At 41.7% G+C, this 25,099-nt stretch overlaps 1 protein-coding gene across 1 annotated transcript in view; it reads left to right on the forward strand.

The window, feature by feature from the left end:
* LOC126412202 (von Willebrand factor A domain-containing protein 8) overlaps positions 1–25,099 on the forward strand; it is a 251,832-nt gene that overhangs the window by 95,958 nt on the left and 130,775 nt on the right. Inside the window, exon 16 of the mRNA XM_050081684.1 lies at positions 15,869–16,025. Within this exon, the coding sequence (XP_049937641.1) occupies positions 15,869–16,025 (157 nt within the window). The remainder of the gene's footprint in view (positions 1–15,868; positions 16,026–25,099) is intronic.

The following is a 25,099-nucleotide window of genomic DNA, read 5'->3' on the forward strand; positions in this document are numbered from 1 at the left end:
CAGCACCAGTGCATGATGGGAGTGGCGACTGGGTGGGGGTGAGGAGGAGGCTGGGGCGGGGAGGGGGAGGGATAGTATGGTGAGAGTGGCGGGCAGTGAAGTGTTGCAGTTTAGATGGAGGGCAGGAGAGAAGGTACGCAGGGGGGAGGGGGTAAGTAGTGGGAAGGACAGAAATAAAAATAAAAATAAATTAAGACTGGGTGTGGCGGTGAAATGACGGCTGCGTAGTGTTGGAATGGGAACAGGGAGGTGGCTAGATGGGTGAGGACAGTGACTAACGAAGGTTGAGGCCAGAAGGGTTACGGGAACATAATAAGTATTGCAGGGAAAGTTCCCACCTGTGCAATTCAGAAAAGCTGGTGTTGGTGGGAAGGATCCATATGGCACAGGCTGTGAAGCAGTCATTGAGATGAGGGGTATCATGTTTGGCAGCGTATTCAACAACAGGGCAGTCCACTTGTTTTTTGGCCACAGTTTGTCAGTGGCTGTTCATGCGGACAGACAGCTTGTTGGTTGTCATGCCTACATAGAATGCAGCACAGTGGTTGCAGCTTAGATTGTAAATCATATGACTGCTTTCATAGGTAGCCCTGCCTCTGATGGGATAGGTGATGTCAGCGACTGGACTGGAGTAGGTGGTGGTAGGAGGATGAGAATGTATGGGACAGGTCTTGCATCTAGGTCTATTACAGGGGTATGAGCCATGGGGTAAGGGATTGGGAGCAGGGGTTGTGTAAGGGTGGACGAGTATATTGTGTAGGTTTGCTGGATGGTGGAATACCACGGTAGGAGGGGTGGGAAGGATAGTGGGTAGAACATTTCTCATTTTAGGGCATGACAAGAGGTAATCGAAACCCATGTCCCCTCTTGGCTGACAAACCCTGTCTCGCAGACCTACTACACTTATCCCATCCTTCAAAACTCCCTCCCACCACCACACAGAACCCACAACCTAAACCAACCTGAATACAGTCATGAACCTTTCCTCCAGAAGCCTTAGCCCCAAAGAAATATCAGTGCTTTCCAAAGGCCTCACCTTTTGCCCCACTCCCAAATTCAACCATGCAGGACTAGTTAAAGACCTTCTCTCCTTGTCCCGGTCCCTACAGTGGAAACACTTTTTTGCCACCAACCCGACCAATCAGACTCAACCAAAGACCAATATTGAACCTTGTCTAACTCAATTCACTCCGCCATCTAACCCTGAGCCACCCCCACTGTCTCCAAACCACCCCCTGTTAACTTTCCAGAATTTCTTATCCTCGAACCTTGCCTCACCATCATTCCCCAAATCCCTCAACATGCATACTAACCTTACACCCACAGAAAGAACCACAGTCCACCATCAAAAAACTTATCTTGATCTTATAATCCTGCCTGCAGACAAAGGCTCCACCTCCGTTGTTTTGAACCGCAAGAATTACGTGGCAAAAGGACTCCGTCAGCTGTCAGATACTTCCACCTACAAACCATGCCACAGTGATCCCATTCCAGCAATCCAGCAGGATCTCTAGTCACTACTCAAATCCTTAGGCCCATCCCAGAACCGCTCCCCAGAGTCCATCTCTCTACTTACCTCTACCACTCCCCCCACTCCCACCTTCTTCATGCTTCCTAAAGTTCATAAACCCAACCACCCAGGACGCCCCATTGTGGCTGGTTACTGTGCCCCCACTGAGAGAATCTCTTCTCTCGTAGACCAACACCTTCAACCTATTACCCGGAACCTATCCTCCTATATAAAGAATACCAACCATTTCCTCGACCGACTCTCCACAGTTCCTTTCCCTTTACCACACGGTGCCCTGCTTGTCACTATTCATGCCACCTCCCTGTTCACTAACATTCGTAATGCCCATGGCCTTACTGCTATCGAACACTACCTGTCCAGATGCCTTATGGATTCCAAACCAACAACCTCCTTCCTAGTCTCCATGACCAACTGTATCCTCACTCAAAGTTACTTCTCCTTTGAAGGCATTACCTACAAACAAATCCGCATTACGGCTATGGGCACCCGCATGGCACCATCATATGCTAACCTATTACAGGGCCATCTAGAGGAATCCTTCCTAAAAACCCAGAATCCTAAACCCCTCACCTGGTTCAGGTTCATTGATGACATCTTTGCTATCTGGATTGAAGGTGAGGACAGCTTATTCATATTCCTCCTGAACTTCAACAACTTCTCCCTCATTTGCTTCACCTGGTCCTACTCAACCCAACAAGCCACCTTCCTAGATGTTGACCTTCACCTCAGAGATGGCTACATCAGTACCTCCGTCCATATCAGACCTACTAACCACCAGCAGTACCTCCACTTCGACAGCTGCCACCCATTCCATACCAAGAAGTTCCTTCCGTACAGCCTAGCCACCCGTGGTCGTCGCATCTGCAGTGACGAGCAGTCCTTCTCTAAATATACCGAGGGTCTCACTGAAGCCGTCACTGACCGTAATTATCCTCCCACCCTCGTACAAAAACAAATCTCCCGTACCTTATCTTTCCAGTCTCCCACCACCTCCCAAAGTCACACAGTCTGGCCACAGAGGAGCATTCCCCTCATAACTCAGTACCAACTGGGACTGGAGCAACTGAATTACATTCTCTGCCAGGGTTTCGATTACCTCTCGTCGTGCCCTGAAATGAGAAATGTTCTACCCACTATCCTTCCCACCCCTCCTACCGTGGTATTCTGCTGTCCACCAAACCTACACAATATACTCGTCCACCCTTACACAACCCCTGCTCCCAATCCCTTACCTCATGGCTCATACCCCTGTAATAGACCTAGATGCAAGACCTGTCCCATACATCCTCATCCACCTACCACCACCTACTCCAGTCCAGTCGCTTACATCACCTATCCCATCAAAGTCAGGGCTACCTGTGAAAGCAGTCATATGATTTACAAGCTAAGCTGCAACCACTGTGCTGCATTCTATGTAGGCATGACAACCAACAAGCTGTCTGTTCGCATGAACAGCCACTGACAAACTGTGGCCAAAAAACAAGTGGACCACCCTGTTGCTGAATACGCTGCCAAACATGATACCCCTCATCTCAATGACTGCTTCACAGCCTGTGCCATATGGATCGTTCCCACCAACACCAGCTTTTCTGAATTGCACAGGTGGGAACTTTCCCTGCAATACATCCTACGTTCCCGTAACCCTCCTGGCCTCAACCTTCGTTAGTCACTGTCCTCACCCATCTAGGCCCCTCCCTGTTCCCATTCCAGCACTACACAGCCGTCATTTCACCGCCACACACAGTCTTTTAATTTATTTTTATTTTTATTTCTCTCCTTTCCGATACTTACCCCCTCCCCCCCTGCGCACCTTCTCTCCTGCCCTCCATCTAAACTGCAACACTTCACTGTCCGCCACTCCCACCATACTATCCCTCCCCCTCCCCGCCCCAGCCTCCTCCTTACCCCCACCCAGTCGCCACTCCCATCATGCACTGGTGCTGCTGCTCACAGTGTAGTTTCAGCTCTCCGAGACTGCAGACATGTGTGCTAGTTGCACTTGTGTGTGTGTGTGTGTGTGTGTGTGTGTGTGTGTGTGTGTGTGTGTGTGCGTGTGTGTGTGTGTGTGTGTGTGTATTGCTGACAAAGGCCTTAATGGCCGAAAGCTATGATTGTGTGAATCTTTTTATTGTGCCTATCGCGACTCAGCATCTCCTCTATATGGTGAGTAGCAACTTTCCTTCTCTCTTATTGTTACATTCCATCCTGGATTTTCCATTGTTTGATGAATGCCAAGATGAGTGGATAGTGAGGTGGTGATAACACTGGTGTATCAAGTACTTTATCCAAGAGACTGTATGGTTGCTTGTGTAATGTCGATGTAAGTACAGAAACATTGAAGGCTTCAACATCTACAAAAACCATTTCTTATCAACTCCAAGGCAGCACACAAAAATAGTCATCCATATAGATCCCTTATAACATATTCACTTGTATTAGGTTCCACTCCTGTGCTGCATCACCTTTTAGCAGGATAAGCTAAAAAAATTAACATTTTTAGTTAGAGGAATAATAGAAGTTCACCTCTTGACTCTAAGAAGAAATACCTTCGGTTTATTACATCCACATTTTATACAATAATAGTTGCTTTCTTCAACCAAAATACATTTTACTATCAGTTTTTCAAAGTTCTCATCCTGTTTTGCAGTTAGGTGGCTCTCTTTTACTACCTATGTAACCAGAATTGTTCCCAACCTTCTCATGCACTGATGTGCCAAAAAATTATGATCACCTGCTTAGTCCGGTATTACACTACCATATTTATTTGTCAAAGAAATTTGATAGTATAATAGGGAACCTCACTGTAGATTTGATCATAAAAGTCATTTGTCTTCTGTTCACTACTGTGTGAAATGTAACTGCTCAGAATGCTGGCATCGCTACAGCTATTTTACATCTGTAGTATGTTTGCAAACATGGCTGAAAAGTTTAAATGGTGTGTTCCTTTGACTCTTTTTAAGAATTTTACCTTGACTGAGTGGGGGTGAGCAAGGGGCACAGTCCATGCTATTAATCATGTGCTGGTAGGAAGATCAGATATGCTGCAGGTGACTTCAAATCCACAGTCACAGCTACAGCCATCCACCACTACGTCTAGAAACATCCAAGCAGCTTTTCAGCAAGCCAGAATAGAAGAGGAGGGCACACTCTAAAATGCTGATAACAATAAAAAAGTCATAACTCTCCATTCTACTTTGTCTAATTTTGAATTTTGGATGCCGCAAGTTAAAAAGTGTTTCATCTTTTTCATACTTTTTATTAGTTTTGTAGTTGTTGAAACACTAAATTATTCAAAAATAAAAATATTTTTGATGCTCATATAGTGTACTAAACATTTATCTTTCTTCAGATAATTCTCTGTCAGTGCTTTATAAATCGCTTCACACATTTGTGGAATTGTTTTGGTTAATGTCCACTGTAGTATTCGAGTGCCGTATTGTTAGCTAGAGTAGCTCCCTCCTGTAGTAAGAAACTGCAGTGTTATGGTGAGCTTGACTTCTGAACATACAGATTTTCTCAGCTGAGTATTCTTTTTTTTAGTATGATGGGCCACTTAACTGAGCAAACACTAAAACACACTCTCATCCATTCATAAGTAAATTATGTAGGACTTGATGTCCTCCACTTGCAGCTCGTGTAACAAATTTTGCTGAATGCTTTTATTATCTTGACATAAAACCCACACCTTCACTCAAGTATGTTACCCTTTTTTTCTGCTGCTGCTGCTGCTCCAAATGCTCACACAATGCAATTGTGGTACAAGCAACTGCATCACATAATAACAAATTGTTGTTATCTGCCATCGTGAAGTTTGATGAAAAACACTATGTCAGTGTAATACCCAAAGATCTTAGTCACAGAAATTTGATGAATATTTGATCATATTTCTTTGTCAAAGAAATATGACAGGTGTTATGCCATCCATGTAACACAAAACAGCAATTCTGTGTGACATGAGTTTGGCAAATCCTTGGTAGGTTTCTGGAGTATGTGGCACCAGATCTCTGCACACAGATCAAGCAATTCCCGTAAATTATAGGATGATGGTTTGTGGGTGTGGAACTGTCACCCAGTAATGTCCCAGGCATGTTCCATTGGGTTTAGACCAGCCAATTTTCTGGCCAAGACGTTAATGTAAGCTCACTATCATGCTCTTCAAATCACTGTAACACAGTTCTGGCCTTGTGACCCTATCATCAAGCCCGAAGGTGTCATTGCCATCGGGGAAGCCATCAAGTTGAAGCAGGTGGTTCAGAATAATGTTCACATAGTCTCAAGCTGTCCTGATGCCTTTGATTAGTGTCACAGGTCCCACAGATGTCCAGGTAAATGCTCCTATAGCATAATACTACTCCACTGGCCTGCGTTAGTGGTGCAGTGCATGTTTTGAGCAGCCATTTGCCTGGATGCCAGTGTATCTGGATTTGACCATCAACTTTGTGCAAGAAGAAACATGATTCATCTAGTATCAATGATATCATGTCTCCTGCAGCTATAATTGAGAATGTCATTGAATTAACATGGAAACACACAGTAGGGATCTCCTGCTATGGACCCCCATGTTCAATAATTTGTGCTGAACGGTGGTCCCTGAAACACTTACACATGCACCAGCATTGTACTCTGCTGTAACATCTGCCACAGATTTGCTTTATAAGAGCAGTCAAGCCTCTGACCTCCACATTCTCTGATGAGCCATGGACTCCCAATCCCTTGTTGCCTACTCTTGGTTTCACCATCCTTCATCCACTTTCCATAGTCACTGATGACAGTAGCCCACAAATAGCTGTACAGTTTCACCATTTCCTAGATGTTTGTTCCTAGGCATTGACCCATAACAAATTATTGTCAAAGTCACTCATGTCAGTGGATTGCCCTATTGTTTGCACCTGTATCATCCCCCTGTTTCTCTGCTCTGCTTACATGCTCTCGTACTGTATCACATGACCACAACACCACAAAGTGACATTTGGTCTCACAGTGACCTGTGGTCATAATGTTTTGGCTTGTCAGTGTTTTTCCCCAGAGCATGTCAATACAAATTCACAATAATATTATGAAAAGTCTTTTTATTTCTATACATTGTACCACCTACATCTCAGATTCCATTCACAGTTATAAAGTCATATTTCCAAAGCAATGTCATGACATTGTGCTCTCATGGTGATATAATGTTCCAAGCTGTTAACTATCCACAATTAACAGACAGAATGTGTCAACCTGGACATACAAGATGCTCCGAAGACATGGGTCTTTGTTTTCCAGTAGTCTACTCTCTTTAAAATAATATTCGTATTTTTTAAAATCAACATGCTCACGTACAAATTTTGGCTCATTCACAAATAACCATAGCCAGAAGGGCTTCACATCTAAATAATCTAAGTACACTGGATCACAACAAGACATGTAAAGTCCAGTGTGGAGATTGTTATGTGACTCATGCTTTCTATCCTCAACACCAGCAGGTCGCATGCCTACTGAAACCAAGCAACGTCTTTAATTTCAGCAAGAGATTGTTTACTTCTAATGTGTAGAAGCTTTTTTCCAATGATTTTTACCCTTACACAGCACAGAAAAATACATGTATATGTACTGCTAAAAGAGCCAAGACCATTGTCTCCAATGAAAATACATTTCCCAAAGAAAATGCAAGCTTTCCATATATTCTTGCTGTCCTATAACTAACATGTATAACTCAAATTGTGTTGCTGTCCACAGCTTTGCTGTCTTTGACACACAAAGGAGAAAGAAAGTGGAGGAGGGGGAAGAAATAATCTCATCAAACACGAGAGGGAAGAGTAACATTATTATTTGATAGTAGTGATAGTTTCTCAGATATTGGTGCTGGATGGTTAAGCACAACCCACAAAGTGCCACAACTCCTTCCCAGCCTGTCACTCGAACATGCCATTTCAGTACCAGAGAAATGGAAGGATAAAGTTAGACTTCATTGATAGACAATTCTTATCTTGGTATGAAACTTGAATGATACAGAACTGATGTGGAGAAATTAAGGCTCCAGATGCAGAGAAACACTCTTTGCATCTACTTACAAAAGATCTATTTTGTACCTGACAGTGTCTCTGTGCGTAAAGATGTCTGTAAGAAGAACGATCTAATTTATGGAGCAAGATGAAGAGAACATAGCTATAATTACTACAGAAAAACGTCATTCGTCTCCTGTTTCCATCGTCACAGACTCTAGGAGATGGTAACTGTGTGTTCAACTGTATTTCATCCCCTCATCTCCAAAAGTAGTCATTCAGGGTCTCTTTCAGTATGTTGTCCCCTCAAGACATTACAAGATGGCCGCAAAGTTGAAAGTGTATAATGTGCCTCCACGAAAAAACGTAAATTTCGGTAGTAAAAGGAAAACGTGTGCAACTTGTAAGACTGAAATATGGAAGCTGAACCAACGGATATCCAGTCTACAGTTTACAATAGATGCTCAAAAGGTGGAAATAAGTAAACTACAATCTGAAAAACGTGAGACGCTAATGAAGAAAGAAGACTCAGTCTCGGGAAAATGGAAGAGAATGACTGAAGGAAGTTGTATTCATAAGGTAAAAGATGTGAAAGACAGTGAAAATTTAGTGCAAAAAAACTCTTTTGAAGTGCTTTCTGCTGTGGATTCAGTGAACACGTCAGAAAGGGTTGAAAAATTGGAAAACAAAGTAGGCAAACCGTTGCTCATTGTAAGTAGGTCAAACAGTGAAAATACTGCGTCAGGAGATATTCTAAAAACTCCGAAAATAAGTGCGCCCACCTACACTACCACAGACTTCAATGCAACAAAGGAAACTACGTTAAAAAAGTTATCTCCAGTGAAACTGCAAACTGAAGAACATTTAGAACACGTGTGGCAAAAAAATAACACTAGTCAGGTGAGAAGAAGAATCTTAAATCCTCCGGTTACAAAAAGTGCGAAACACAAAACAATCTGTGGGTAAGGTGATAGTCACGGCCGTGAAATTTCTGCAGTGTTGATGAGAACATGTAGTTTCAAGGCATCTGGTTTCATAAAGCCAGGGGCTCCATTGAGTGAAATAACGGACCTAACGACATCAACTGACGTAGCTAGTTTGAATAAAGATGATTTCGCCGTATTAATAGGAGGATCAAACGACGTCTATAGAAACGAGACACGCAAGGTGATTACAGAAATGAGGAAATGTTTAAATAATTTAACCCACACAAATGTACTCATTGTGAATATCCCACATCGTCATGATTTACCACCCTGGTCGTGTGTGAACCGCGAAATTAATGTTGCAAACGAGTGTATCACTGAAATATGCACTAACTTTAAGAATGTCGATATTGTAGACATAAACAGATTAGAGCGAAGGTTCCATACAGTCCATGGACTTCATTTAAATACGCCAGGAAAGAAATTACTAGCCGAAAAAATATGTACTCGCATTTCGAAGAAGAGTGAAGAAAAAAGTATAAGTGACAAACAAACGGAGATTAAGAAGTGTTTTAGACGAGTTCCAAGCTGTGCCATCGGCCAAACGCGAATTACCAAGTGGTTCAAACCGATTAGGCAAGAAACAATCAATCAAGTCGTCAGCCAAATGAAAATTACGAAATGGTTTAGACCGAAGAAGACAGATGTAGATGAAGCAAAACTTATACAAGCTCCAGAAGTTAACTCACCTGCTGATTGCCACCAGTGAACAGAACCCACACACAAGAAATATACAGAAAATTTTTTAGGGTAAGTGCTGTATTAGAAATACCATTAGATAAAGAATCAGAAACCGTTTCAACTAAAGTTACTAAGTACCCAGATTTTGCTATACTACACCATAACGTTCAGTCACTCACAAATAAAATTTCCATGTTGGAAGCACTACTCCAGTATGCACTAAACATAGATATAATTTGCATTACTGAACATTGGCGATGAAATGACAAAGTAAAATTAACCTCAATCTCAGGATATAGATTAGCAAGTCATTTTTGCCGAGAGTTTTCCAAAAATGGTGGCTCTGCTATCTTTGTGAAAGAACAAATAAAGTTCTGTGATGTCAGTAAATGTTATATTGACTCAATTGAAAAAGACTTTGAGCTTTCCATTACAAACTGCCAGAGCTTAATTTCATAGTTATTAACATATACAGAGCACCAAGTGGAAACCTGTCAGTTTTCATGAATAAACTAGAGGTTCTGTTGAACAAGATCAGTACACTAAATATGAAAATAGTGCTTTGTGGGGGTTTCAATATTGATTTTTCAAAAGACAGCAGCAGCAGAGATGCTTTGATAAATATGACCAACACATTCAATATGATCCCCACAATACACTGTCCAACAAGATTAACAGAATGCACAAATTCCATTATTGAGCAAATGTTCATCTCAGAAACAACTTACAGATTCACAAGCAGAGTACTGAGAATGGGTTATAGTGATCATGAGGCACAGCTGCTGTGTATAGAAATGCCAACAAGTAGCATCAGTTCCGGAAAAGTAGTTGAAAAAAGAACCTTTTCTGAAGATAACATTAGAATTTTTAATCTCTTACTGGCGAAGGAAAACTGGGAAAGCATCGCCACTCAGAACAATGTTGATGGCATGTACATGAGTTTTCAGAGCATCTTTGTTCACTATTTTAATGTAGCAGTTCCGAAAGTAGTAAAAACAGTAAAACCTACAATAATAAGCAATGGGTAACTAAAGGCATAAAAATTTCCAGTGAGAGAAACAGATTTCTGCAGTACCCTTGTAAGAAATATAGAGTAACCCAAGAATTCGCGGATTATTCAAAAGGCTACAAAAGAATCTATGGTAGAGTAGTCAAAGAGGCAAAAATTATGTGGAATGATAATTTGATAAGAAACTCATCTAACAAAATGAGATCCACGTGGAGAGTTATAAAGAAAGAAACTTGTAGTTCAGTGCCAAAGAAAAAGAATGTATCATTATCACTAGAAGGCTCAAAAGTCACAGACCCAAATTCAGTTGTGGAAAAATTCAATGAATACTTCACCTCACTAACTGAAGACCTCATTCAAGTACACTGTCGAGGACCAGTCTCAAGTTTCTCCAGCAAGTCAGTGACCTGTAATGCTTCTATGTATGTGTATGAAACAAACCCCAATGAAATTATAAGTAAAATTAAATCATTATGCAATAAAATGTCAAGTGGTCTTGATGAAGTACCTGATTTCATATTAAAAGCATGTGCTCACCACATAGCAAACCCCTTGGCAAAAATTTTCAACCTCTCCTTAAAAACTGGTGTATTTCCAGATATTTTTAAAATAGCAAAAGTTTCACCACTGCTAAAAAAAGGTTCTTCTGAAAAAATATCAAACTACCGACTCGTGTCACAGTTAAGTTCCTTCTCAAAAATTCTAGAAAAACTCTTTTATGACAGGCTTTTAAGTTTCATAAATAAATATGCACCTCTTACAGTACAACAACATGGTTTTAGAAAGTCTAAATCTACACAGACAGCAATTTTCGAATTCTTAGACTGCATTTTAAAATCCCTTGATCAACATAAATTAGCTGCAGGTATTTTTCTAGATCTATCAAAAGCCTTCGATGTCCTGGACCATAACATTCTGCTCGAAAAATTAGAAAGACGAGGAGTAAGAGCTGTATCACATAGCTGGTTGTGTTCATACCTAAAAAACCGCAGGCAGAAAGTATCACTTCATTATGAATTCAACAAAATGAATAAAACAAGAAACAACTCCTTTCTTTCTAGGGAATTACGAATAAAATATGGTGTACCACAGGGCTCAATCCTAGGTCCACTACTCTTCTTGATTTATGTGGACGACTTAGTTGAATATATGAGTCCCACAAAAACTGTCCTGTTTGCCGATGACACCAGCATATTGCTCACTGGATCCAGTCCACAAACTTTGTGGTCCACAGCAGAAAGTTCTATGAAAAGACTCTCTGAGTGGTTCACAAAAAACAAACTCATTATAAATGCTGAAAAAACTGTATGTGTCGATTTTCATTTAATTCCTCCAACTAATCAAATGTCTATTCAAGCCCAATTAAAAAATGATCCCCTAGAAAATGTAAGTGTCACAAAATTCTTGGGTCTTTGGGTTCAGCAAGACTTAAAGTGGGACACACATGTAAATAACTTGTGTAGAAAACTATCTTCTGTGTGCTATGGCCTAAGAATTTTAAAGGCTACAACAAGCAAAACAACAGTACTGCAGGCATACTATGCACAGTTCCACTCACTAATCCGATATGAGATCATTTTCTGGGGATACTCAACTCACAGTGTAAAGGTTTTCAGAAAAAAAAAAGCTTTAAGAATAATTTGTGGCCTTAAAAAGTTGGAGTCCTGTAAATCCCATTTTACTGAGCTTGGTGTTCTAAATGTTCCAAGTTTATTCATTTATGAAACTATCTTGTTCACTAGGGACTACCTCCTGAAAACAGGCAAACTGCTACAGAACAAAAGTGTACACAACTATAGTACCAGAAGGGAATCAAATATACATCAAAAATATCACAGAACAACCACCTATCAGAGGAGCATAATTAACATTGGTGTAATACTACACAATAAGATACCAGAGGAAATAAAAAATACTACTCATCCAATATTTAAAGCTAAACTAAAGGCATTTCTAATAAAGCACTGTTTCTATTCTGTCAGAGAATTTCTGAATAAGTAACAAAATTAATTGTAGTAGGTACCTAATTTTAATTGCTAATACTATGTATTATTGTAACTTATCATTGACCTGTCCAATATCAATTGTACAATTTGTGCTATATGATAAAACTGGACCAATAAAAAATCAAATCAATTCTGTACTAAATTTACATTGAAGCATTGCTACAGGTACTCTTTGCTTTCAGCATCATTCAGCTCACAGTCACATGCAGGCTCTGCTCACTGATGAATGACTGTCTGCCTCCATTTATTGACTTCTGTTTATCTAGCAAAGAGAACACAACCCAAAAGTAAGCCTGCCAAAATAGATACACAACAGGATACATTACAAGTCATTGACAGCGTGTGTGTGCTGAGAGTGTGTCTAGGACTGGGTGTGTCATTTCACCAGTTGATGTTGTTGTTGTGGTCTTCAGTCCTGAGACTGGTTTGATGCAGCTCTCCATGCTACTCTATCCTGTGCAAGCTTTTTCATCTCCCAGTACCTACTGCAACCTACATCCTTCTGAATCTGCTTAGTGTATTCATCTCTTGGTCTCCCTCTATGATTTTTACCCTCCACGCTGCCCTCCAATACTAAATTGGTGATCCCTAGATGCCTCAGAACATGTCCTACCAACCGATCCCTTCTTCTAGTCAAGTTGTGCCACAAACTTCTCTTCTCTTCAATCCTATTCAATACTTCCTCATTAGTTATGTGATCTACCCATCTAATCTTCAGCATTCTTCTGTAGCACCACATTTCGAAAGCTTCTATTCTCTTCCTGTCCAAACTATTTATCGTCCATGTTTCACACTCCATACAAATACTTTCAGAAACGACTTCCTGACACTTAAATCTATACTCGATGTTAACAAATTTCTCTTCTTCAGAAACGCTTTCCTTGCCATTGGCAGTCTACATTTTATATCCTCTCTACTTCGACCATCATTAGTTATTTTGCTCCCCAAATAGCAAAACTCCTTTACTACTTTAAGTGTCTCATTTCCTAATCTAATTCCCTCAGCATCACCCGACTTAATCAGACTACATTCCATTATCCTTGTTTTGCTTTTGTTGATGTTCATCTTATATCCTCCTTTCAAGACACTGTCCATTCCATTCAACTGCTCTTCCAAGTCCTTTGCTGTCTCTGACAGAATTACAATGTCATCGGCGAACCTCAAAGTTTTTATTTCTTCTCCATGAATTTTAATACCTACTCCGAATTTTTCTTTTGTTTCCTTTACTGCTTGCTCAATATACAGATTGAACAACATCGGGGAGAGGCTACAACCCTGTCTTACTCCCTTCCCAACCACTGCTTCCCTTTCATGTCCCTCGACTCTTATAACTGCCATCTGGTTTCTGTACAAATTGTAAATAGCCTTTCGCTCCCTGTATTTTACCCCTGCCACCTTTAGAATTTGAAAGAGAGTATTCCAGTCAACATTGTCAAAAGCTTTCTCTAAGTCTACAAATGCTAGAAACGTAGGTTTGCCTTTCCTTAATCTTTCTTCTAAGATAAGTCGTAAGGTCAGTATTGCCTCACGTGTTCCAGTGTTTCTACGAAATCCAAACTGATCTTCCCCGAGGTTGGCTTCTACTAGTTTTTCCATTCGTCTGTAAAGAATTCGTGTTAGTATTTTGCAGCTGTGACTTATTAAACTGATAGTTCGGTAATTTTCACATCTGTCAACACCTGCTTTCTTTGGGATTGGAATTATTATATTCTTCTTGAAGTCTGAGGGTATTTCGCCTATTTCATACATCTTGCTCACCAGATGGTAGAGTTTTGTCAGGACTGGCTCTCCCAAGGCCGTCAGTAGTTCCAATGGAATGTTGTCTACTCCGGGTGCCTTGTTTCGACTCAGGTCTTTCAGTGCTCTGTCAAACTCTTCACGCAGTATCATATCTCCCATTTCATCTTTATCTACATCCTCTTCCATTTCCATAATATTGTCCTCAAGTACATCGCCCTTGTATAGACCCTCTATATACTCCTTCCACCTTTCTGCTTTCCCTTCTTTGCTTAGAACTGGGTTTCCATCTGACCTCTTGATATTCATACAAGTCGTTCTCTTATCTCCAAAGGTCTCTTTAATTTTCCTGTAGGCAGTATCTATCTTACCCCTAGTGAGATAGGCCTCTACATCCTTACATTTGTCCTCTAGCCATCCCTGCTTAGCCATTTTGCACTTCCTGTCGATCTCATTTTTTAGACGTTTGTATTCCTTTTTGCCTGCTTCATTTACTGCATTTTTATATTTTCTCCTTTCATCAATTAAGTTCAATATTTCTTCTGTTACCCAAGGATTTCTACTAGCCCTCGTCTTTTTACCTACTTGATCCTCTGCTGCCTTCGCTACTTCATCCCTCAAAGCTACCCATTCTTCTTCTACTGTATTTCTTTCCCCCATTCCTGTCAATTGTTCCCTTATACTCTCCCTGAAACTCTGTACAACCTCTGGTTCTTTCAGTTTATCCAGGTCCCATCTCCTTAAATTGCCACCTTTTTGCAGTTTCTTCAGTTTTAATCTACAGGTCATAACCAAGAGATTGTGGTCAGAATCCACATCTGCCCCTGGAAATGTCTTACAATTTAAAACCTGGTTCCTAAATCTCTGTCTTACCATTATATAATCTATCTGATACCTTTTAGTATCTCCAGGGTTCTTCCATGTATACAACCTTCTTTCATGATTCTTAAACCAAGTGTTAGTTATGATTATGTTGTGCTCTGTGCAAAATTCTACCAGGCGGCTTCCTCTTTCATTTCTTAGCCCCAATCCATATTCACCTACTATGTTTCCTTCTCTCCCTTTTCCTACACTTGAATTCCAGTCACCCATGACTATTAAATTTTCGTCTCCCTTCACAATCTGAATAATTTCTTTTATTTCATCATACATTTCTTCAATTTCTTCGTCATCTGCAGAGCCAGTTGGCATATAAACTTGTACTACTGTAGTAGGTGTGGGCTTCGTATCTATCTTGGCCACAATAATGCGTTCACTATGCTGTTTGTAGTATCTTACCCGCATTCCTATTTTCCTATTCATTATTAAACCTACTCCTGCATTACCCCTATTTGATTTTGTGTTTATAACCCTGTAATCACCTGACCAGAAGTCTTGTTCCTCCTGCCACCGAACTTCACTAATTCCCACTATATCTAACTTCAACCTATCCATTTCCCTTTTTAAATTTTCTAACCTACCTGCCCGATTAAGGGATCTGACATTCCACGCTCCGATCCGTAGAACGCCAGTTTTCTTTCTCCTGTTAACGACATCCTCTTGAGTAGACCCCGCCCGGAGATCCGAATGGGGGACTATTTTACCTCCGGAATATTTTACCCAAGAGGACGCCATCATCATTTAATCATACAGTAAAGCTGCATGCCCATCACCAGTATGATGCACAATTGTTGTTACTACCATACAGAAGTGTCACAAAATAATACTTTTCACTTGGGATGTTAGTTTTCTTTGCTCTCTGACGCGAACTGTATAACATATTCATAAATGGTGCGTACCGGTCTTACGTAGGATGTTTGGGTAGGATATTTTCATTATGTTCTTTTTTATGTTGTCCCTTTGTTCAAACAGAAAAAAATCATGTTGTCTGTGTGGTTACAGTTATATATAGTAAAAAGCCTTATTTGTGTATCTGTGTTCTTTCCTGCTCCTAGGGACACAACAGTACAAACATTGACCCTGCAACCAACAGTGAGAGATGGTGTCGTGATATATGAAGACTCTCCATTAGTACAAGCTGTGAAGAGTGGTCATGTATTGGTTGTAGATGAAGCAGACAAGGCTCCCACGCATGTCACTTGCATTCTGAAGGTATACCCACACTTTTCAGAACAACAATATAAAGTACTCACTGTCACTGTGTTTTCTACTTTTGCGTGTTAAATTAGTTCTGCAGCCAGTCTACTAATGTTAAACCCATGGACTATTGGCTTCTATGTTCACTTTACATTGCCAAGAAAGTAATTGGTTACACACCCTTAACACACACTTTACCAAATGCATGCTCTGAAGATTAATGAATAAAAATAAAATGCAATCTCAGTAATTTTTCTAATTAAAAGAAATAGTATACTCAGATCAGTACACAAAAGAAATGAGAATTAACAAACAAGATACTTCCCATTTATGTGGCCTCAGTGTCTGTAGTTGCTGTACAATTACTTAGGTTATTTCAAGCCCATTTTTGCAGCTAATAAAAAGAAGTGTCTTTATTGCACTGTATATGTTTCATTTGATTCATTTAAAACCTTCAGTGGCAGCATATACCTGGAAGCATCACCTAAACATACATATTCCAAATAATCCTGCATTTGACACTAATGGGTATAATTTCACTTTGGTATGCAGCACTACACTTTTCTTAACAGAATGTTGCACAACTGTTTCTTTAAGTTCTCAGCAAAGAACAAAACATTGCTCCACTATTGTTTGTTTATGTTTTGCATGGATAACAAATTATTGCAGAAGCAATGTTTATTTATTTTCTCTTCGGGGAATGCAAATAAACATTAGTGGTGCAATATTTTGTCATGTATTATGTCTAAAAATGTGTATTGCTACAAGTCAAACTGACATGCCAAAAATGTCAGTGTCAAATGCAGGACTATCTGGAAAATGTGTATGCAGTTAACACTCCCACATATAAGTAGAAATCAGATGAAAGTTCTACTAAAGACAATGTTTTAAACGATTGAAACACAATGCATGTGGTAAAATAAGTGTGCTTTTGTTATAGTAGTTGGAAAGATGTTTTGAAATATCTTCAATAAGAGAATTTCCGTCTACATGGGACATGCTGTCTCACCATATTCTAGCACATGAAATGTAAGCATACCTCAGTGGCCGAATTGATTCACACATTTGCCTGCTTTTTGCTGTGGTTATACTAATTTTACAAGCATTCTCTGTTTATCGTTCTTCATTGTCTCTCAATATTCATCATGAATTGATCTTTTTTGTGCTTATGGCATTAGATTATTGAACAAAATAATCTAATCAGGTAACAGTTGCATTCAGTATATGAAAACCATCATCCTAACTGTCTGATAAACTCGTGCCAGCTGGCTCCTACACCTGATGTTGAACTACAACTTCTTGTCCACTTGTGACTGACAGCAGTTTGCTGATCTTGCCCAATCAAGATAAAAGAATGAGAAGTAGCAGAAATGAGAACAGTGAGAAACTTAACATCAGGATTGATGGTAATGAAGTAGATGAAGTTAAGGAATTGTGCTACCAAGGCAATAGAATAACCAATGACACACAGAGCAAGGAGAACATCAAAAGCAGACTAGCATTGGCAAAAAGGGCATTCATGGCCAAGAGAAGTCTGCTAGTATCAAACATAGGCCTTCATTTGAGGAAGAAATTTCTGAGATGCACGTCTGGAGTACAGCATTATATGTAGTGAAACATGAACTGTGGGAAAACCGGAACAGAAGAGAATCGAAGCATTTGAGATGTGGTGGTACAGACGAATGTTGAAAATTAGGTGGACTAATAAAGTAAGGGATGAGGAGGAGGCTCTGCACAGAATCGGAGAGGAAAGGAATATGTGGAAAACAGGGATAAGGAGAACGGGTAGGATGATAGGTCGTCAGTTAAGACATGAGGGAATGACTTCCATGGTACTAGAGGGAGCTGTACAGGGCAAAAACTGTAGAGGGCAAAAACTGTAGAGATTGGAATACATCCAGCAAATAATTGAGGACATAGGTTGCAAGTGCTACTCTGAGATGAAGAGGTTGGCACAGGAGAGGAATTCGTGGTGGGCCGCATGAGACCCGTCAGGAGATTGATGACTAAAAACAAATTCCTAACCACTCATGGGATCTGTGTAAAGCCTCTTCCATTATCTGTGGTTCGAATGGTCTGTGGTCTCTTGGGCAGTGTTAGCACCCAAACTCCAAATAAACGTCATTTGGCTAGTCCACCAGTTGTCTGTAAATGTAAGAGAAACCAATGCTACTAATGAACCACATCCTGAGGTGGATAATGTATTTATGTTTGTTAGATGTTTAGGAGGTTCCTTTGAAAAATTGTACGTCCGTGTAGCTCTAGAGGGATTGGCAAGGCAACTTAAATCTATCAAGAGTGTGTGAAATGACACACTCCTGATCGAGACACTGAAAGCTACACAATTAAACAAGTTGTTAAATGTCAAACTGTTTGGAAATATGATACTAATTGTGGGCTCCAGACTGGGCTAAGTTTTTGTAAAAGAGTTCTAACATGCCGGGACATTATGGATATAGATACCAAAGAAACATAATACAAATTGGAAAACAAATGTGTCACTGACATACCGAAATTCATGAAAAAGGTTGATGGTGAACTTCAAAAGTCAGCATATTTTATCCTGATAATCAATCTACCGAAGTTGCCTGAGTGTACTGCATCAGGCGTACTCCAACTTAAAGCTGGACCATATGTGCCTAAGCCTATGCGTTGCTGTGTCGCTACTTTGGTCACACCACCATGGGTTGTAATGGTCAGGTAATGTGTGGAAGATGTGACTTCCCACAAACCATGTATTCAAATGTACTTTCCCACCCATGTGCATCAATTGCTCCCAAGCCCATCCAGTTTGTAGCAGGGAATGTCCTGTCTTCGTGGAAGAGATAGAAATACAACAGGTTAGTCACCCAAGGCATTTCCTATTCTATTGCGAAGGAGGTATTTGAAACCATACAGCCACACACTTCCATGAAATCATTTCCCTCCACATTGAAGTAGACTGTTCAGAAGATTAGTGTTGGCACTGAACTGTGACTATTGTGCAGAGCTCTTCAACCTGCACCAATAAATGCAGCTGCAATTGCACACTTCTGGCCCCACAACCAAGCCTTCCTACCACTGAAATACTGATGGTTGCCAAGTTAATATCGGAAAGAATAGCACACTCTTATGAAAGACAGTTGAAGAAAACCAGCAAAATGTTTCTGTTAAAATGTCCATGATGCCATCCCCAAAATGCAGAACGGGGGATGGAAATCAACAGCTAGAACGTTCAGGTCTGAATCCATCAGCGTAGGTGACCTTGTTCATGTTTGACGGTTTAGGCGATGACCATACTATCCATGATATTGACATTGACAACAGCCTGAGGTCAGGTTACCTCCTGAAACCACATTTTAAAGTGACTAAGAAGCCACCTGGATTCTAAGATCCAAACAAGGTCTTTCTCATGCAGGTACCAAGGGCAAAACTACAATAGTTACTCAGCCATGTGTGGTCGTTGCTACGCTTTAAAGTGGAATTGAAATTGCCTCTTGCCAGAAGACAGGAAACTGTCCTGACACCCAAATGAGGTTAGAAAGAGTGAAAAAATTTCTTTGCTACACACTGTGAAGTGTTATTACGATTGTAGTTTACCTGACCGCATGGTGTATCATGAGATGCATATAATGCAGAATCCAGCTCCCACGTGGAAAAGAGGCAGTTGTATTCTTCATCAGTGGTGGAACTGAAGTCCTAACTCAGCCATTCTGTGGTCTTGGAAAGTTAAAATCCTGACTGACATTGGTGCTAACTCTGGCAGAATAGGCTGCCATAGACTGGGCAGCATCTTGTGGGTTGGTCTGGAGACTTCCATTTCCCACATGCTGTGATGCAGTAAAGAGCTATTAGACACCTCACTCCTCTCCCAGGAATCATCCTAGTGGTCTTCCATATGCGTGATATAACAGTACTCTTAGGAGAACAGTTTACAGTGGACATGAACTGGTGCGACAATCTCTTCTTGCTCTCTCTAATAATTTGGCAACATTTTTCGCTCACTACCAAAAAGGCTGCAAGATTCTCTGTAGTTTAGTTGGCACGTTAACCTAAGCAGAGCTGTTGGCCTGGTCCTGATCGCAGAGCGGCATTTCGCCATGGCACAGGCTGCCTTTTCAGCTGGCATGAATACTGCAGAATGGATGCTTCAGTGGCATAATGGGTCATGTGGGTAATATCATCCACCCATACCTGGACACCTTCACAGTGTTCAGACACATTAAGTGGGCTGTAAAGTGTTTAGTATGCCCTACTGCAAAACCGTTGCACTGGCTTTAGTTTGGGCACCATCCTATCTGATAGGCAAATCCAAACAGAAAATGATCATGAGTTCAAGTCATCAACCAGTTCCCACTGAGTAGTGTCCAAGGGCGGATAGCATAGTGACAGATTAATAGCAGTGAACAACCCAATTGCAGTGCTGAAGCACATGCTCCATCCCACCTTTAACAAACATGCACATGAGGATATGAGAACACTCTTCTTTGTTCTACCCCTGGAGCAGGATGTTGCAGAGTCCAAAGCACATTGTGTGTGTTAAAATCACCACATAGGACGAAGCGATATGAGAACTGAGTAAGGTGGTCATGGAGAGGCTATTCATGTAACACCTCATTTGGGGGCAAGTAGAGTGAGCAGATTGTCAGCATATTATGCACATGAACGTGCACTGCTACTGTGACTGGTTTTTGGCTTATTGTGAGGGAGAGAAGCGAGAAGTGGTAGATGGTGTTTATGCAAATAGTCACTCTTCCTTTAGCTCTCTCTTCACTAATGTCATCCTTTTTGTGGAGACTGTAGCCACATAGCTCAGGGCCATCAGAGAATTTAAATGTGTCTCTTGAAGGCAGACACACAGTGGACTACCCTGACCAATAGACGTAGTTCCTCCAAATGTGTCCTCAACCCATTCAGTTTCCAATGAAATTTGGAAGCCTTCTTAACAGTGGCATTTTCCTCCACCTTTCCCCATGACATTCCTCCGTGTTGGGGAAATTTTGCAGTGGAGGGGAGAGGGATTACTTGACAGACTTAAGGATTCCCTCAGGCAGTCATTGACGTGCATACCATGGATAGTAAGGTCATCACATAATGCATCAAACATGACCAAGTAACATACACTGATGGCTTCAGACCTTATTGTTCTATTCTATTGATTTTCATCCTCATCGTGCATTTTGGGAATGGTGGAACAGCTTTTGTAACAGAAATATTTTGCCAGGTCTCTTCAAATGACTCCCATGAGGGTCTGCTATTCTTTCTGATATTTAATTTGTAGGAAGGCTTGGTTGTTGGACCAAGCCTTGCAGCTACATTTATTGATATGAGTTGAAGTGCTCTGCTCAGTTGTCAAAGTTAACACAAATCTTCTCAACAGTCTTCTTCAATATTGAGAGCAGTGATTTCTTGGAAGTGTGTGGCTATGTGCCCTTAAATCCCTCTTTCGCAATAGAGTAGGGGATGCATTGGGTGACCAATCTCGCGTATTTCTTTTCATTCTGTGAAGACAGGACATTTATTGTTAGTAACTGGATGGGCTTGGGAGCAATTGATGCACATTGGTGGGGAAATACAAGGGTCACTCCAAAAGAAATGCATACTATTTTTGTAAAAATACAGTTTTCACTCTGCATCTGTGAAAGTTTTACAGTATGTAGATACATCCTTCCTGCTTGTTTTCAAACTTAGTTCAACCTGTTCCTGTGAGTGGCACTATCACAGCATGTCTTCAAGGTGGCTGCTACACTTGACGTTCGTCAGAAGCAACGTGCTGTCTTGAATTCCTGTGCTGCGAAAACGAGACAGTGGGAAACATTCACAAGAAGCTGAAAAAGGTGTATGGAGATGCTGCTGTCGATTGCAATACAGTTAGTCAGTGGGCAAGCAGGTTATGTGATGAAAGTGGGCACGACAATATTGAGGATTGTCCTTGCAGCGGCAGGCCTCGTACTGCTCACTCTCCAGACAGTGTGCAGAGAGTTAACGAATTGGTGACTGCTGACAGATGCATCACAGTGAATGAATCGTCACGCTATGTTGGGATAGGGGAAGGAAGTGTTTGCAGAATACTGAAAGTGTTGGCATTAAAAAAGGTTTGTGCCAGGTGGGTTCCCAGGATGTTGACAGTGGCTCACAAAGAAACAAGAAAAACAGTATGCAGCGAACTTTTGGAACAGTACGAGAATGGTGGAGATGAATTTCTTGGAAGAATTGTGACAAGTGAAGGAACATGGCTCCATCATTTTTCACCAGAGACGAAGAGGCAATCAATGGAGTGGCATCATGCAAATTCACCCAAGAAAAATAAAATTCGAAACCACAACTTCTGCTGGAAAAGTTATGGCTATGGTGTTTTTCGATTCCAAAGGACTCTTGCTTGTGGACATCATGCCAAGTGGAACCACCATAAATTCTGATGCATATGTGAAGAAACTTCAGACTCAACTGAGTAGTGTTTGACCACATCGGCAAAAGCAGGATGTTTTTCTGTTGCACGACAATGCACGGCCACATGTCAGTCAAAAAACCATGGAAGCGATCGCAAAACTCAGATGGACAACACTGAAACACCTGCCTTACAGTCCTGACCTGGCTCCATGTGACTGTCATCTCTTTCGGAAACTGAAAGATTATCTTCATGGAACCAGGTTTGAAGATGATGACTCCCTTGTGTACACGTTGCCAAACAGTGGCTCCAACAGGTTGGTCCAGAATTTTACCGTGCGGGTATACAGGCGCTGTTTCCAAGATGGCATAAGGCAGTTGAGAGGGATAGAAATTATGTGGAGAAATGAAAATATTGTTCCTAAAGGATGTGTCTATACACTGTAAAACTTTCAAACATGTAGAATAAAAAATGGATTAAAAAACTGGTGTGCATTTCTTTTGGAGTGACCCTCATACATTTAAATGCATGGTTTGTGGGAAGTGAAGCCACATCTTCCACACATTACCTGACCATTATAACCCTAGGTGGTGTGACCGAAGTGTTGACACAGCAACACATAGGATTAAACATGTTGTGACAGTGCCACGACATTCAAAAGTGCCGCTACGTTAGTACGCGAACACGGCAATAGAGGCGCTCCGCAGCTCGGCTGAGCGCGGGAGCGCCACCTGGTTACGAACGACGCCGGCCGCATGTCACGACCCGGCAGTCGAATGACAGATACGGAGTTAGTAACATGTAACCCGCTAGTGTTTCTACTTTTGTATCTCCATGCACTTTATTAGTGATTAAAGGTTATAACACTTTTTGGCGACGAGGTCGGATATTTTTTTCCCTGCGTTGTGGACTTGTGTGTTCGTGTCGGGGCAGACATGGAACAGCTTATGCAAGCGCTTATTGAACAACAAACACAGCTGACGGCTGCTATTCAGGCGTTGTCGACGTCGCTTACTCATCGTCTGTCTTCCACTTCTCCGCCTCCGTTCCCTCCTTATGACGAGGCCGCTCAAGACTGGGAGGATTATGAGAAGCGTTTGCGGCAACACTTCTTGGCTTTCGGCGTTGTCGACGCTCCTATGTGTAAGTCGTTATTTCTATCTTGGATTTCCCCACGGATCTATCAGCTGCTATCTCAGTTAGCCCCTCTGCGGGAACCTGCCTCTCTGTCCTTCCAAGAAATGTGTGACTTATTGTCTAACTATTACCGAAAAAACACCCATGTCGTTGCCGCCCACGTGGCTTTTTACCGGTGTCGTAAACAGCCCCATCAATCTTACCGGGCTTGGGCGGCGGAACTACACGGTCTGAGTCGGAAATGTCAGTTTGTCACGGACACTCATCATGAGTCTTACGCTGATTCAATGGTTCGGGACGCTATTTTACGGCTTGCTCCTGATAAAGAAGTTCGGCAACGTGCCTTACAATTGCCAAACCCGTCGTTGTCGGAAGTTCTCGGCATCGCTCAATCGTTTGAAGTGTCTCACGCTGCTGGTGCGCAAATAGACGCGTGGTGTGATGTAGGCGCTGTCCAGACCACTTTCGACGCAGACAATGTGCCTGTTTCACAGGGAAACGACGATGTGGCGGCGGTGCACTCGCGTCAACAACGTCGCGTTGGGCCGCCACGCTCGCAGCGAAAACAGCAACCACAGAAGCAGGTTCGTTCCGCCCTTCCTTCTTGCCCACGTTGTTTCGTACAGCATGACAGAGCCCCGTGTCCAAAACGTTGGGCCACGTGTAATTCCTGTAGGAAAAAAGGCCACATTGCTTCTGTGTGCCAGTCCCCTAAAGTCCCTGTCGACGAGGACGAGGCATCGGACATGGATGTTAACTGTGCTTTCTCAAACGAATAAGTTGTTTGTTACTGTTCGTGTTCTGGATAAAGCCATTCGCATGCAAGTGGACACTGGCTCTGCAGTAACTCTCATTAATTCTCGCACGTATTTGGAGTTGGGCTCCCCTCCCTTGTCTCCCGTTACGCGAAATCTACGAACTTATAATAAGCAGAAAATTCCTATCGTTGGCCAGTTTGATGCTTCCACTGCCTACAAGTCTGTTGTTAGGCCCCTCACGTTTTATGTGGTGGATCATGCGGGCACTGAAAACCTGTTCGGTTATGATGCTTTCCAGTTGTTCGGGTTTTCCATTGATGATGAGGTGCACCTCATATCTGAGGACATTCCGTATCCACAGCTGGATGACTTGTGTTCTGAATTCTCGTCCGTGTTCTCTGCTGGTCTGGGTCGTGCCAAGGATTTTGAAGCCCACATTACTCTTAAACCTACGGCTCGCCCTAAGTTTTTCCGGGCACGCCCTATTCCGATGGCGTTGCGTGCGCCTGTCAAAGCTGAGATAGACAGGTTAACGGCTTCGGGGATTCTCCTTCCTGTTACCTCCAGCGAATGGGCATCGCCCATCGTGGTGGTTTCTAAACCAAACGGGAGTCTGCGATTGTGTGGTGATTTTAAAGCCACTGTCAACGCTCAAAGCCTCATTGACACTTATCCTCTTCCCCGTCCTGAGGAGTTATTTACCAAGCTCGCTGGGGGCCAGTTCTTTTCCAAACTTGACTTATCGGAGGCGTACCATCAGTTGCCGTTGGATGCATCTTCCAAGGAATTTCTCGTCATCAACACTCCTTGTGGGTTGTATCAGTACC

Source organism: Schistocerca serialis, chromosome 7 (genome assembly GCF_023864345.2).
Source record: "Schistocerca serialis cubense isolate TAMUIC-IGC-003099 chromosome 7, iqSchSeri2.2, whole genome shotgun sequence".
Classification (NCBI taxonomy): Eukaryota; Metazoa; Arthropoda; class Insecta; order Orthoptera; family Acrididae; genus Schistocerca; species Schistocerca serialis.